Source organism: Heloderma suspectum, chromosome 14 (genome assembly GCF_057233095.1).
Source record: "Heloderma suspectum isolate Gila_16-S chromosome 14, 16-S_ref, whole genome shotgun sequence".
In the NCBI taxonomy this organism is placed as follows: Eukaryota; Metazoa; Chordata; class Lepidosauria; order Squamata; family Helodermatidae; genus Heloderma; species Heloderma suspectum.
Genome location: NC_139471.1, coordinates 5,033,171 through 5,049,480, shown reverse-complemented (window position 1 = coordinate 5,049,480; position 16,310 = coordinate 5,033,171). Strand labels below are relative to the sequence as shown.

At 47.7% G+C, this 16,310-nt stretch overlaps 1 protein-coding gene across 5 annotated transcripts in view; it reads left to right on the top strand.

The window, feature by feature from the left end:
- ENTPD8 (ectonucleoside triphosphate diphosphohydrolase 8) overlaps positions 1-16,048 on the top strand; it is a 38,115-nt gene extending 22,067 nt beyond the window's left edge. For 3 of the 5 annotated variants that reach the window (XM_084821384.1, XM_084821386.1, XM_084821385.1), the window contains exons 3-10: positions 756-873; positions 2,628-2,778; positions 4,021-4,180; positions 4,861-5,091; positions 5,834-6,100; positions 7,882-7,992; positions 9,986-10,123; positions 12,433-16,048. In XM_084821384.1, coding sequence (XP_084677510.1) covers positions 756-873; positions 2,628-2,778; positions 4,021-4,180; positions 4,861-5,091; positions 5,834-6,100; positions 7,882-7,992; positions 9,986-10,123; positions 12,433-12,615 — 1,359 coding nt within the window. In that variant the 3' untranslated portion in view covers positions 12,616-16,048. Of the gene's footprint in view, positions 1-755; positions 874-2,627; positions 2,779-4,020; positions 4,181-4,860; positions 5,092-5,833; positions 6,101-7,881; positions 7,993-8,954; positions 11,628-12,432 lie in introns of those variants that run through there. The other 2 variants (XM_084821387.1, XM_084821388.1) reach the window with 2 other exon arrangements.
- The last annotated feature ends 262 nt before the right edge of the window (positions 16,049-16,310 follow it).

The window sequence follows — 16,310 nt, the reverse complement described above, 5'->3', positions numbered from 1 at the left end:
TGCTGAGAATGCTTTTTAAAGTCTTGCATGAAAATTCATAAACATTTTTGTGCATATTTCTCCTAATATGTGACTTTTTGCCTAATGTACACTTTTCTTTGCAAGCAATTCCCCTAAAACAATGCATTTTACATTATTTTCCCTAATACATGCCTTTTTTGATTGGCGAACTCCACTGCAAATGTCTGAGAAGTGCGAATTTCAGAGAATAACTCTTATTTCAGTTCGCGTAGAGCTTCGAAAGTGCGAGATTAGGTACATTCACATTAAAATGTGAACTGAAGATATTTCTGCCCCACCCTTAGTCTGCATGCATCCTTACTAGAGAGAAGTGCCATTGAACGTAATGGTCCTCACTTGTAAGTAAACATGCCTAGGATTACTGATAGGTTGTCTTCAGAAATTACAAGATGTGTGTGTGTGTGTGTGTGTGTGTGTGTGTGTGGAGGGGGGAGAGGAGGTATTTGGGCATTACAAAAAATATGGAGAACACAGGAAACACAAGTCACGTTGGGTCCCCCCCGCCATCACGCCCCCATCTCATAATATCTAAAGTCACCCTGGGTAACTGACAAATCACAATCAAGGACCAAGGACTAGCTACTTCTGAAACTGTTCCTGATTGACTGCGCAAAGCAGCTGAGGTCTTGCAAAGAAGTTGTACCTGGTTTAGCAGCTCAGGTTTTACAAAGCTTATTTTAACCTGATCTGCTGTTTCCCAACTGACCCTTTCATTTTGAATGTCTTTCCTCCAGTATGGACTGGTCTTTGATGCAGGCTCGTCCCACACCTCCCTGTTTGTCTACCAGTGGCCAACGGACAAAGAAAACAACACTGGCGTGGTCAGCCAAACTTTCTCCTGTCATGTCAATGGTCAGCTTTCTCTGCTTACACTAAAATACAGCAGGGCATCTGAGGGAGGTGGGAGAAGAGCAAGACCAAAAATCAGGGTGTCTCCAAACGTTTTGGGTCAAGGAGCACATTTGGAATTTTGGGAGAGTGTCTTGGGTACTCTCACAAAATGGCTGCCATGGTGGGTGTGGCCAGTCACAAAACACCCATTTTCCAGATGGAAAATTGGTGAGACTAAAAGAAAAAGTCACTTGCCAGGAACATTAGTCCCAGGATGACATGGGGTCTGAGCTCAAAAACACAAAACTACTCTTTTAACTAAAAGAAAGATGGTACGAGAAGGCGGGGCTTCCCTTTCCAGCAGTCCAGCCTCCCAGTCTAAAGAACTGTTCTAAGAACTCAAGAAAAAAAAATAAAAATCAGGAGAGGCAAGGAGCCCAATAGGTCCTAAAAGAGGTGACCATGGCCAGCACATTGGAGACTCCAGCCCTATGAAAAACGAAACTTGGTAATCCTTCAAAAGGCACACTTTTCTGAATTTTGCAGCGGGATTCTCCAATTGAGAAATGTGTCCAAAAATGCATATATTCGAGAAGCTAATGTTCAATATGCATTACCGGGGTCTCCTGACAGGCTCCCAGCCCCTCCTGATTTTTATTTTGTTTGTTAAGTTTTGTTAATTAACTGGGAAGGTGGCCTGCTGGAAAGAGAAGCTTACTCATCACTGTCTTTATTTGGGTTCCAAAGAGTGGTTCTGTGTTTTGGAGCTCAGCCTCAACCTCACCCTTGTAATTACATTTGTGGATATGTCCCTTTTCTTTTAGCCTCACCAGTTTGCCTTCTGAGAAATGGGTGTTTTGTGACCGGCCCACCATGGCAGCCATTCTATGAACAGGCAAGCCCTGCCCCCATGGCAGCCATTTTGTGAGAGCGGCCATGACATTTTCAAATGTGCCCACTGACCCAAAAGGTTTGGGGATCCCTGGCAGAATGGTTCAAAAGTGTAAAATTAGGTAAGTTCGCATGAAAATGTGAACTGAGCTAATTTTTCCCCCCACACCGAACCCAGCGTGACTCTTTATTTTTTATTTATTTATTTATTTATTTATTATTAAATTTATTAATCGCCCATCTGGCTGGTCACCCAGCCACTCTGGGCGATGTACAACATACAATAAAAACAGTTTAAAACAATAAAATTCTACAATAAAAACATTTTCTAAAATACCCTAACCCACCCCAAATGCCTGCCTGAACAACAACGTTTTTAATGCACGACAGAAGCTCATTAAAGAGGGGGCATGGCGGAGTTCCCTAGGGAGGGAGTTCCACAGAGTGGGGGCCACCACAGAAAATGCCCTCTCCCTCGTCCCCACCAGTCTAGCTGTCCTGGCTGATGGGACAGAGAGAAGGCCACCCAAGGCTGATCTTGTTAAGCGGCCTGTCTGGTGCTGCTGGAGGCGCTCGTTAAGATAGGCTGGGCCGGAACCATATAGGGTTTTAAAGGTCAAAACCAACACCTTGAATTTGGCCCGGAAAACAACTGGTAACCAGTGCAACTCCTTCAGCACTGGAGTGATGTGATCTTGCCGGCGGCTACCTTTAATCAGGCGAGCCGCCGCGTTCTGTACCAGCTGCAGTTTCCAAACCGTCTTCAAGGGTAACCCCACGTAGAGCGCATTACAGTAGTCTAAACGAGAGGAGACCAGGGCATGTACTACCGATGGGAGCAGATGGTTGGGAAGGAACTCTTGAGCTTTCCTTTTGCATTTCAGGATCTGGGATATCAAGTTACGCTAACAACCCTGCGCAAGCAGGTGCCTCTCTCCGGAAATGCCTGGATGAAGCCATGACAGTTATTCCTCTGGAACGGCAGCAGGAGACACCAGCTTATCTGGGAGCCACGGCAGGCATGAGGCTACTCAGGTACAGAGACAGAGAACTGGGGCCCTGCAAGTTGCAGTGTAGCTGAGAACTCACTGTCAAAGCAGGAGTTAATATTTATTTCAAAGCAGGAGTTATTATTTTTTTTTTTTTAAGGAATCTCAGCCTAAGAATCTCGTTTTAGTTGGGGTTTTCTGTTTTTGTTTTTTTTTTAATAAATTAATGTATTTATTACATTTCTATACTGCACAACAGCCAAAGCTTTCCAGGTGGTTCATAAAAATTACAACCCTTAAATTATAAAACATACGATAAAACACAATATAAAACCTTCAAGGGCACGGCCCTATGCATGTTTAGACAAAAAAAAGTCCTACGAAAAGTCCCACAAAGCATGCTGGCTGGGGCATGCTGGGACTTGTAGGACGTTTTTCTGTCTAAACATGCATAGGATTGCGCCCTAAAAGTTTAAAACAGAATAAAAGTAGAGGAAGAAAAGTGTTTCTAGTCCTTCACATTTTAAAAAAGTAAGGAAAAAAGGAATCACTCAATCTCAGTCTCTCCTTTTTGGTTTTTTAAAGGAGTAATTTTCTAGTCCTTAAGTTTGCAAAAATAAGCTTGCAGATTGCTCAGAAGCCAGAGGTGGTGGTGGTTCGGCTATTGGGCGGTAGAGAAATGAAACAAACAAACAAACAAACAAACAAATAGTTCTTATTATTATTTTCCTTTTTATCATCACCATCATCACCATTTTCATTTCTATTCCTCCCAGTCTCCGAAGCTCTCTAGGAGGTTCACAACAAGATAAAATATGGCACAAGAATTTAAATATACAAAATTTAAAAACAATTTAAACAGGTAAAAACAGTTTCAGTACAATAACAGACCGTCTCAGCTGGAACTGAGCAGCAGTTCTAGGGGTCAACAGCTTGGACCACCATGTAGTGCAAAACTCTTTGCTTCATTTGTGAACCGCCCAGAGAGCTTCGGCTATTGGGCGGTATAGAAATGAAATAAATAAATAAATAAATAATAAAATTCTCATGACTAACGGGCAGAATAAACCATGTGAGACATGACCAAATCTACAGAAACCTGCTTCCTTTGCATAAGAGGTTGCTGAATCCAGGTTTTCTTGATGCAGACTGTACGTGGTCTTGGGATAGAATTCCCCTCCCCGCAATTAAAAAAACCCTAGTGCTGCTGGCAATACATAATCCTAAATCCTGAATTCCCCACACACATTCAAGTTCTCCAGACTTCCTTTGCACATTAATGCTACAGAATGGAGAACAAGACGGCATCAGCACAGGTTCTGGAGGAAGTTGGGAAGGCCATCCAGAAATACCCAGTGAGCTTTCGAGGCGCTCGGATCATTACTGGGGAGGATGAAGGTGCCTACGGCTGGATTACCATCAACTATCTGTTGGACTCCTTTACCGAGGTGGGTCCGACGCTGCCAGACTATAGCAAGCTTTGGACTGAGATATGAACAGGTGTGGACACACACCAAAAGCCCTTCAAAGAGAGGGAGGGTGACAGTTATTCTCATTTTGGAAAAAACCAACACATTTATTTATTTTAAAAAGTTATTTATGGATCAACTTTGGGGCCATAAAGGGCCCCCAAGACAACTTATGACCTAAAAACCACAAATTAAGCAAATTATGGCTTTAAAATCACAAATTAAGCAAATTACAGCTGAAATTTGCGCAAATTGGTGATTTAAGGGGGGGTGAGAAAGTGCCTGGAGTTCGGAGGGAAAGCCCGTGGCTTGGCTCGCACATGCAAGTTGAGCTGGTGGTTCCAGGGAAATCCTGTGAGCCCAAAACGGGCCGCATTTTCCCCAACAGCCATCTCCATGGCCAACAGCTCCCCACGGGAAACCCACAAGCAATAGCACCCTTCTGCTCGTATTCCCCAGCTAAGGCACCTCTTTTGAGTCCAGTCAGGTCTGGCACCGAGGGTCGGCATGACTGGACTCCTGCCGAGGGCCCAAACCCCAGCAAGGACCCCCTGACCCCCTGGGCTTACTCCTCTTCTTCACCTCTGCAACCTGCTTGTTTACCTGCCTCTTGCTCTGGCCCAGACAACAATGGGGGTGTGCTGTTTGTGTCCCTACAGTATTCTGCTAAAGACCGAGACTGGATTCACCCCCCATCAGCCAATATCCGGGGAGCTCTGGATCTCGGAGGGGCCTCGACCCAAATTAGCTTTCTTCCGTCTGGCCACATCGCTGACCCGGCCGAAGCCGCTCACTTCCGGCTCTACGGGTTTGATTACACCATCTATACCCACAGTTACCTGTGCTATGGTCAGAACCAAGCCCTGCAGCAAGCAATCCGGGTTATTGTCGTAAGTCACTCCTGGGGTCACTCAGAAGCTACTTAAGCAGAAACCGTTGGGGGTGTGGCGGTGTCACTGAGATCATAGGGGGCTAGATCCAGAGTGACACTGGTTCAACTGCGTTGGCGGAAGGGGACTTCCTCTCCTTTCCACGGCAGCCCCCTGAAACTGCTACACAGAGAGTCAGGAGACCCTGCTGAATGGGACAAGCTGTGGCGTGGGAGCATAGGGGGAGCCCCCAAAATCGGGTGGAGGGACCTCCCACAAGCGGAGTGCATCCTTTCCTGGAAGGTCCCTTCCTCTTGCGAAAGGCGGATCCTGGATCCAACTGAAGGAATATGATCTGGGCTGGTGGCTCCAATGTCAGTGGGGCAGTGAATCCGCTCCGGGTTTCAGCCCGAACCAGTCCGGACTCTAAAGGAGCTCTCCAAGGTGCTGCACATCACTTCCCCAAGAACCAAAGTCCAAGGCAAAGGTGTGGGCTGAGCTCCAAACTGCAAGGCCGCTCTTTGGAGCCTAATAAAGATGGCGCCCGAGGCAGCACTTTGCTTTGCAGCAGCAGGGCAGCCTCCAGTTTTTTTTAAAAAGCATAATAAAAAGAGATCTAAAGAAATAAAGTAAAAACCACGAGGTGCGGGGGGCCTGGTGTGTGCCAATAGAGGTGTCTGTGGGCACATCAGGGCCCATGGGCACCGCACTGGAGACTTCATCCCATGGTACAATGGTTTCATTCTCTGATTCCTGTCTCCAGAATTCAAGCTCCTCTGCCACGGCTGACCACCCTTGCTATCCGGTGGGCTACCGCGTTTCCAGCACAATGGCAGCCCTCTATGACAGCCCATGTGCCAAGCAACCAGGCCCAGCTGCAGCCTCAAAGACCGTGACCCTGGTGGGCACCGGCGATGCCACCCTTTGCCGAGAAACCTTCAAGAAGATCTTCAACTTCTCCAGCTGCAGCCATAGCGAATCCTGCAGTTTCAACGGGGTTTACCAGCCTAAGGTCAATGGAAACTTCCTGGTATGGCAGAGTTCTGACCCATCTTGAATGGCCAGGGAGCCTGGATGAGAGTGGGGTGTCCAAGAGTGCACAGAGACTGGGGACTGGGTATCTATTCCATGAATCAAAGAACACGCACAAAAAGTGTTGGTCCATTTTTTAAAAAGTTACTATGCTATACCATTAAAACTGAGACCTGCAACAGAAAGTTGCAATGCATTCTCACCTCCTAATAGAAGTATTCCTGTTCAGGCTTCCAGCAAGACGGCCAGCCTGGTCCTCTTCTGGGAAATGCCATTGTATTCCCACACCAACACCAACACCGTTTCTGTGTTTTCCTTTCCAACTGATATTCCGTGGCTACGAGGCATGCTCAGTCCTCATTCGGGGAGTGGTGCCCCATCAGGTTTGCTTTTTAATCAGGCTTTATACTTCTGCAAAAAACGTGGGTTTCCCCCCAAATACGCCGAGACCTCTCTCTTATCTGTCTGTGGCCCTGTTTTGGCTTCACCAGGGACGCCAAACCTCTTTCATACCAAGGGACAAATTCCCACCCCTGGTTTATATAACACTGTTGGCACATACCACCTGATTTAGTTATTGGAAGGAGAACGGTGAGGACAAACCCAAACGTCACCAAGTCATGAATCTGAGTATGCCTGATTATGCAATTTGATTATTCCAAATATGCAGATTCCCCCCGCCCCCCGGGTGGAAATTGGCTAGCTGGCCTTAACGCAGCAACAGGGCGGGTGTGTAAGCAAACCTGCCAGGAGATTAGAGTCTCGGGCATCATGTCTTCCAGCAGGATATGGAACGAATGCCACGAAAACACAGTATAACATTTGCATTCGTTCCGACTATATTCCCGAATATTTGCTGAAAGTCAAATGCATTCATCTACTTCATGCTGTGTTTATGCTGAAAGGTGTTTTTAAGTTTCTGTTCTTTTATGTTTCTGCTCTGTTCGCCTGGTCCAAGCTGCTGGGGATCTCTCCACGTTGACTGATCTGACAAGTAGTGCTTGGGAATTCAGCCCTTGGCTTACCACAACAGCATCTAGATGCTGCACCATTCTCACTCAAAAGAGAGGAGACCTATTGCCCCCAAAAGAGAATGCATGTTTACAGAAAACTTGCCTATTAAGTCCTGTATTTATTTAAACGTCTTTTGACGCTTTTCTTAAAAAAGACACAAGGCAAGAAAATGTGTCTAGGTGCAAATCTGGAAACCGTTACCAGAATTGAATAGAAATATAGTGCATCTCACCTTAGTGGAGAAGACTGGGACCAGGTGAGCTGTGTGCCCGCCTGTTCGGTCCGGTTTCAGGTGTTGACTCTGGATGGGAAGGAGTTCTGATGGTTTTTGATCTGTAAACTAGAATTGGACAGGACAGGCCTTCAAGTAAAGGCAGGCCCTCCATAAAAGAGGACACATGGCAAGAAGAGGTGAAGCCCAAGGTAGGGTGGCTGCTTTTGCATTGCCAAACCAGAGGACCAAAGATGGCACAGATTTGCTTAAGGTGCAACTGTAGAAACAATTCTTATAACTTAAACAGAAATACAGAACATCCCCCCAGAGTGGGGAAGAGCAGGAGCAGGTAACCTGCGTGCCTGCCTGCTCCGTCTGTTGTCCAGCGCTCACTCAAGACACTTCGAGGCCTTCTCCGTTCTCCCTGCAAAGGGTTCTTTATCTTTCGAGCGGACTTGGACGGACAGACCTTCAAATGGTGGGCGCCTTCAAAAGTTCTCTGGCCGTTGCTTTCGTGTCTTCTGATGTTTGGTTTTTTTAAAACCTTCCAGGCCTTTTCTGCCTATTACTACACTTTCCGCTTCCTGAACTTGACCGAGGGTCAGCCGCTGGACGCTGTAGAAGCTGCCATTCAGGCATTCTGCATCAGGGCCTGGGATGAGGTAGGTACCTGATCACGTATAACTGGGAGAGGGACTAGATGACTTTGGGGGTCCATCCAACTCTAGATACGGGCGACATGGGTCAAACAGACCGGACCTGTGTTTGCTCCGTGTGCGGGCAACCTCCGAAACAAAGAATTAAAGTTAGGGCAACCAGACACAGAGGAGAATCAAGGCCTTTGTACAGTCCTGGTGCCAAGGGGAGGCATGGTAGGGCACCTGCCAAGGGCCCGCACCCCAGCAGGGGCCCCCTGGCAAGAGCCCCCTGGACTGGTTCCTCCTCTTCCCCATGGCAATCCGCTTGTTCCCCTGCCTCTCGCTTCGGCCCAGGCAATGGTGGTGGCGAGAAAGAAGGAGGAGCAGGAGATGCCGCGGCCTCCTTGCCCACTGGCTCTCTGCCTGTCAAATAAGTGCGTGATGAGAAAGGAGGAGGAGCACAAGCCGCCGGTGACCGTGGCAGTGAGAAGGTAGACTCACTGAAGGACGGGGCCTATTGAGGGTGTCTTGCCCAAGGGCCCTCCAAAACCTGGAGCCGGCCTTGCCCTTGTACCTTCTTAACAGAGTGTAGATTACACTGATCTAGATTACAGCAATCTTCAACATCTACAGCAGGGACCCACCTGGAATCTGGAATTTTGATGGGTTCGTTTTATTTATTAATTACATTTATATCCCGCCATTTTTCCTCTTTAAGCAACCCAAGGCGGTGTACATAATCCCCCTCCTCTCCATTTTATCCTCACAACAACCCTGTGAGGTGGGTTGGGCTGAGAGTCTGTGACTGGCCCAGAGTCACCCAGTGAGTTTCCATGGCCGAGTGGGGACTAGAACCCGGATCTCCCGGCTCCCGGTCCAACACTCCAGCCACTACACCATACTGGATTTAAAAGGGGATTAGACAAATTCATGAAGAAGAAGGATATTGGTGGTTATTTTTCATGGTGGTTATATTTTGCCTCCAGGTTAAGATGCCTCTGAGAACCGGTTGTTGGGGAACATGGACATGAGGGTGCTATTGCACTTGTGGGCTTCCCGTCAGGGCAGCTGGTTGACCACTGTGAGAACAGAACACTGGACTAGATGGATCTTTGGTCTGATCCAGCGCCACTCTTCTTTTTTCTTGTTTTCTTAACCTCATCCTGCAACATGAAGCCCACTTTCAAGAACACTTCCACATGGGGTGGAGGCCATCAGGAAAACGGTAGCTCCCATATACCTGGGGCTCTCTGGGCGTGCACAGAGCATCACACTTTGGCCTGCAGCCAAGGCTTGCTCTGGCTGAATGAAAAGCAAAGCTATGTCGGGCCTAGGTCAGGCTGCTGAGAATGCATGCAGGGCTCTGCTTTAGCCCAAAGATGGCTGTCACCTTGTGTTTCCTCTTTTCCTTCAGCGTGCATATTGCTGTGCCTGCCCTGCCTCCTTCTCTCTCTGTCTGTGTCTGTGTCTGTGTCTGTCTCTCCCTTTCTGTCTCTCTCTCTCTGTCACACACACACACACACACACACTATCCAGGCCAGGAGGAGGAGGCGCAGTAGCGCAGCAACACTCCAGCACACCAGTGATGCGTGCTGAGTTTTCACATTAGAGGGCGAGGAGGGGGCCTCGCCTTGGAAAACAAAATGGCGGTGGCAACTTGTGCCATGGCCCACCTGTTGGTGACCAGTGGTGCAGAACAGCCTGCCCCCAATCTGGTGCCTTCCAGATGTGTTGAACTGGGAACTATGGGAGTTGTGGGCCCAGAGCACATCTAGAAGGTTCCAGGTTGAGGAAGTCCAGTGTAGGAGGAGGAGTTCTAGGAGAGTTTTCTCACCGTGCTGTGGCATGGGCGGCACCCCCTCTCTGCTTTTCTACACAAGCATTCATGGAGGAAGGGACTTTCAGTCTCCTAAATCACAGCATCTGCGAGCCAGATATCTGCTGTATTGCAAACTGCCTCACTCATTCCTCAGTGACGCTTCGTCTGTCTTCATCTGTGCTTGCTCCCGACCCCCAGTTGAAGTCCAATTACCCCAGGGAGAAGGAGAGCCATCTGAAAAACTACTGTGCCAGTGCAAACTACATCCTAACCCTCCTGTTAGATGGTTATGGCTTCAGCAACGACACCTGGGGAAATATTGCCTTCCAGATGCAGGTGAGAGCACAGCTGGAGTTCCAGTGCATTTGTGGCCAGGGCCAAATGTCCTGAGTAGACGAGAGGGGTAGACAAATCCCTCAACTTCGGTTTCTCATTTTTCCCAGTCTTAAATTCGTGTCATCCAGATCTTTGAGGTTTGGCTTTGTTTCTTAAAGTTTGCAGGTAACTTTGCATACCTTTCGATGCATTTCTCCTAACACATGCATTTTTGTCGGCAGTTTTGCCTAATATGCCCAGTTTTGGAAACCGTTTTCTGTATTAATTCATTTATTTGATGTGTACACTGCCCTTCCACCAAGAAAACAGCGCTTAATTTTCCGAATGGAATGCATTTTTAAATGTTATTTCCCCAAATACAAGCATTTTGTGGGTCCTGTTCCCTAATTTAAAAAATAAATTGCTGTGCATTATTTCCATTGGAGAATACCATTGCAAAATTCAGAGATGTGCAAATTTTGCAGGACAGCTGAATTCTGGCTCACAGATTGTACAAAACTAAGTAAGTCTGTGTTAAAATTTGAGCCAAACGAATGTCTCCCCCTTCTCTAGGAGAGGAAAGGGCCATAGGACGCTGCCTTGCATTGAGCCAAACCATTGGTCCATGGAGCCCGGAATTGTTTGTTCTGATGGGCAGCAGCTCCAAAGGGTCTCCAGTAGAGGTCTACTGGAGATCTCTCTACCCTCTGGAGAGATCTTGCCTCTGCCCACTGCGCTATATTTTCAGCCCCCAGTTTCTATTTGCTCTGGGAATTTAAGGGGCTGTGTTGCCTCCATCAGCTTTTCGTTTTGTATAGGTTGTTTGTTTGTTATAGTTTTAATCCACCCAAGAACACAAGTTCTCAAGGAGGATAAAAGCTAAGGGCCAGATCCGGAGTTATGCTAGATCACCTGCACTGATGGATGTGGACTTCTCCACACCTTCCTGCCCATGGCAGCCCCTTGAAAACACTACAGGGAGAGTCAGGGGACCCAACTGAATGGGATGAGCTACGAGGTGGTGGAAAGAGGGGATCCCTGAACATCGGGACCTTGCACAAGAGGTCTGGGAGAGAAAAGCCTCTGCTTGCGGAAGTTCCCCCCACCCAGTTTTTGGAGATCCTCTCCTCCCCCGCACACCACAGCCCAACCCATTCAGCAGGGTCATCTGACTCTCTCTGTAGCGTTTTCCGGGTGCCAGAGGGGCTGGGAAGGAGGAGGCGGGGAAGTCCACTTCCATCCGTGTACCAGATCCAGTGTAAATCTGGATACAGTGCTAGGTTTATTGGACACCACTCTGGAATCCATTGGATGAAGTGCTGTTTGGAAAGATGTAAAATAAAATAAAACTGCTGTACTGCCCGTTGTACAGGGGCACCCAGGGAGGGATGTTTTTATCTTGTTCCCTTTCTTGTCCTGAGATGTCAGGTTCTGAGAAAATGTGTACGCTGTGGGCTGGTCAGAACAAACGTTACAGACCAAGGTTCGTTGTTCGCAATGGCTGCTTTTAAACTGAGATGAAACCATGTGTATTCCTATTTATTAGTGGTGGAGATGAACAGATTTGATCCTTTATTGTAGATTTGTTTGCAGGGTTTCCCCCTTCTCTCCTGTTTAGCAATGACCTTTGGCTTTAAGACAAAACAAATGAGCAACGATGGCGCATCCAGTGTATGATATGTATTTATTAATGTAGATATGTATTTATTAATGTAAAGCAGCACCACAGCAAAGCAACACGGAGGATCTGGATCCATTGTGAATGCCATCCGTCTGAAGGTAAAATGTATAAGAAAGATAGAAAGACTAACAACAGAGCATTGAAAATATATATTTTGTAAGCTAAGCAAACAGATTTTAAAATGTGAAACGTTTCGGCATAAAACGCCAGCTTCAATGGCTGAAGCTGGTGTTTTATGCTGAAATGTTTGACATTTAAAAATCTCTCTGTGTGTGTCTGTGTATAATAAACTATATGCGCTATTGTTGCTCATTTATTTTGTTTCAGAGTGCTGTGTCATGTGCATCGCATCACCTACATATCAGTTTATTCTTTGGTTTTAAGCAAATAAATTGATTGATTTAGGGCACAATCCTAGACAAAGAAAAGGCGTCCAACTCCCAGCATGCCCCAGCCAGCATGGCTGGCTGGGGCATGCTGGGAGTTGTAGGCCTTTTCTCTGTCTAAACAGGCATAGGATTGTGCCCTAAATGAAATAAAGAACAACCATTTCTAGCTTGCTGGTGGTACAGGCAGCTCCAAGGGGTGTGACGAGCCATCTCAAAGCTGGCCTGCCTGCCTCACAGCGTTGTGCCCTCTCCTCCTGCAGGCTGCCAACTCAGACTTCGGTTGGACGCTTGGCTACATGCTCAACCTCACCAATATGATCCCGTCAGAAGCCCCCCGGCCGCTGAGAGGACACGAGGAAGGGGTGTGGGGGGCCAGCATCTTCTTCATTGCTGGCACACTGGCGCTTTGCCTCATCCTGCTCCTCCTCTATGCCTTGCGGTGAAAGAGGTGTTCTGGGGACACTCCAAACCCGGCATGGCGAGCTCTCTTGCACACTCTCGGGCGACGGGGGGGGGACAGACTTCCAGCTCCACGCATCTCCTAACCCCCCTCCAGCCTTCACAGACAAAAAAGCAGATGTGCTGTCCTTCTGCAGGAGACGCCACGCTGGGCCTGCCACCCTTCCTGAGGGACACTCCCGGGCCCAACGGATTGGATGCTGGCTACTTGTCCAAGAGTCATTTTTGCCTTTCTCAGGAGATATTTGGTTATCCCCCACTTTTTTTCTCCAGCTTAGTACCCGCAAACCAGAAAGCACCCAACTCTGACCTCCACCACGGACTTCTGCAGTGGCCTTAGCCAAGTCTCTCTCTCTCTCTCTTTCTGCCTAAGTTGCCCATCTGCAAACCTGGGATAATAATGCTGACATACCTTACAGGGTTGTTGGAAGGATCACAGAACAGGTTGGATCCAGATTTAAGTCTTGCTTTGAGTAGACTCACTGAAATCAGTGGGAATTACGTTAATCATAGCTTGTCCTGCTGATTCCAGTGGGTGTACTCCATGCTGGACTAAATCTGTTCCCAACTCGATGGATATGAAATGGCCTGAACAGTCCAAAGTGCTGTTGTCAGTATTGTGATTAATGTTATTACTATTTTCCCACCTGCTCTGTTTTCTTGAGCTGGCCAAGGCCCTCCGAGAAGGACTTGCAACATTCGCATGGACAGAGCACTTGCTTTCCTGATTTCCATGCGATTTTCCTACATGGCTGTGAATTGTCACTCAAAATGCCACTGTGCTGTTCAGCAAACATTTCTTCTTGGTGTTTGCAGTGCCACGGTTGTGATGGCTTCATGCCAGTGGTTTAATATGGCAATCTATAGGAGGGATGTTGGGGAAATCTGCAGCAGATTCAAATGAGTTTGAATTTCTAAGAACCTGACCTGCGGATGTCATGTCAGGACAGGTTTTTCACTTTGGGGGAGGGATTTGTGCTTTTTCGCATTTGTGCACACGCGCATTTGCGCAACTGTGCAGTAGCACTAGTGTACTAGTACTGTGTACTAGTTAACATGGAATGAACGTTGCCTGACGATCCACGAAACACAGACGGAATGGATGTAATCAAATCCGTACATCCCAAGTCCATGGTGGCAATGCAAAAGTACATCTATGAGCAGTGTGACAAAAGGGCAAGAGTTGAAGGCTACTGTAACCAGGCCTTACATCAGGGGTGAAGAACCTCAGGCTTGAGGGCCAAATCTAGCCTACCCGGGGTCCAAATCTGGCCCTCCAGGATTCACCAGATAGCCAAGCCCCTTACTTTGGCCCTACCCCCGTTCCGATTGTTTGATGGTTTCCTGGCTTTGACAGTCTTTTCCCCGTCCTAAAAGTGCCTCTCCCAAGGCTGAGTTACTGGCAGGAAGAGCTTCAAGATAAAATATGCTGGTATTTTGGCCCTGCCCCTTTTGCCTTTGGCCCCGCCCACCACTGGAATGCGGCCCCCAAGAGCCGCTCCCAAATGGACTCCAGCCCTCGAGCTGAAAGAGGTTCTGCAATCTGCACCCCTGCCTTACATGGAAGTATCTGTGTGAACAGGGACGAAAAGTTGTTGGTTACAGGAAGATACTACATTTTAAAGCAGGACGTCAGTTCTCAGCAATGGTCAAAGGAATTACAGAGTGCTGGGATTTAGTCTGGACAGTTGCTGCTATGGTCTGGCCAATGGGGAAACACCTGGGACACTCACTGGCGAGGACTTTCTTCCACCGTGGGAGAAAGGTGGAATCCTATATACTAATAATGAACCTATTCTCTGAGTGCTGTTCCCTACGTAACAGCACCATCCACCCACAATCTGCAGGGTTGGGTTTCCTCCCAGGTTTGCAGAAGTACAAAAAAATATTGAAGGAAAAAAGCCGTAAGGGGTAGGCTTAAAGACCCCCAAACAGCCCAGGAGGGACTGTGTATGCTTTGTGACCACAAAACATTCACAGTCTGTTAGGGGGAGGGGGAGAGTGAGAATGGATTGGAGTATTTTTAAAAAGGGCCTGGCTGGCATCTTGAACTGAAGCATTCCAAACTACAATATTTTGTTTCAGGTCCCACTTGTGTAAATGTATCACAAATTGCTGAAATACTTGAGGATTTGGTTCTATAGGTCTGGACATCTACAGGAGATAGGAACAGCCAGTTTCTGTTTTCATACCCCATTTCCACATGGGGAGGTTTTTGCATGGAATACACCACCAGCAGCTGAAAAACTGGAAAGCTACCCCATTGGGAAACAAAACGACAACTCCATTTGCAGAACGTCCTCACTTATCAAAGATTGTTCTGTGTTACTGGGACTGTCAACTTTGGAGTTCAGGAGCGCAGATGGGAAGGAGTGGGGTGGAACCAGCTGGAAAATGGCCGCTCTAGGAGCCTTGCAACTTCTGGCAGAAACAGGAGTTTTCTCATTTTTGAGACCTGTTTCAAAGATTCAATACAGCTTTACCTGTTGCAGCAGAATAATACTGGCTGGGTAAGAACTCCAGTCGCAGGGCCGGCCCTACCATTAGGCAGAGTGAGGCAGCCACTTCAAGCAGCAGATGGTGTCAGGCGGCAGTAAGCTGCTGGAGGAACCATATGCCTCCTCAGCTAGCCTGCTGTCTTCAGGTGCGGTGGAAGATTTTGTCCTATTGCCGGTGTTGAAGAAAGATTCAATTGCCTGTCAAGTTAGCTTTTGTATCTGGAACGGGAGAGGCGCCATCTTGTTTCTCGCTTCAGGCAGCGAAATCTCTTGGGCCGTTCCTGCCTCCTTTATGCAAAACTAACTGCTTGTGAGCCGCTTTGGTGCTGTTTTCTATGCACATTCCAGGCCTATAATTCTTATATGAGCTTAAGATCAGTGCTGTCTCCAGGTTTTGAGGGCCCTTGGGCAAGACACCCTCCACGCCCCCCCCCCCCGTGAGTCTGCCTTCTCCCCGCCATGGTCACCTTGCTTGGCAGGTGGAGAGCCAGGGAGCATCTCCCGCTCCTCCTTCTCACCACCGCCGTTGCCTGAGCGAGAGGCAGGCAAACAAGCAGGTTGCAACGGTGGAGAGGAGGTACGAGTCCAGGGGGCTCTTGTCAGTGGACCCCTGCTGGGGTGTGGGCCCTTGGCAGGTGCCTGACCATGCCAACCCGTGGCGCAGGCTCTGCTTAAGATCGTCTGCCACAATCCACATCTAGGAAGCTGATCTACATGACACACAGGCAATTTGGCAGACCTAGTTCCAGATCCACGCTCTCAGTTCATCATTTTGACAATGCCAGCCCAGCAGCCAGGATGTAATGAAGAACAGGTCACAGACTGAACAAACTGTGTCTGTTATGATTTTTGAAACTGTTGGATAATTTACTAGATTATGTCATTACACCTTTCTAAAATTAAAAACACACACACCAGCACCATATGTTTATTATGGATCTCCTTTTAGTGCAGGATTTGGTATTGGGGCAGGGGTTAGGCTTCCAAAGAAGCTGATCTTTAAGGTCCTAGTCCTCGTGGCTGTGCGAAGACATGTGCAAAAGTCGACAGAACTCTAACAAGGATTCCATCGTGGGAAATGCATAAGGTCAAGGAGGCCACAGAGGATTAAAAATAAAGTTGAAATCTCCCCTGTTAATTTGGTCCTATTTAGTTTCAGAACCTAGATCAATTGGGTTTGA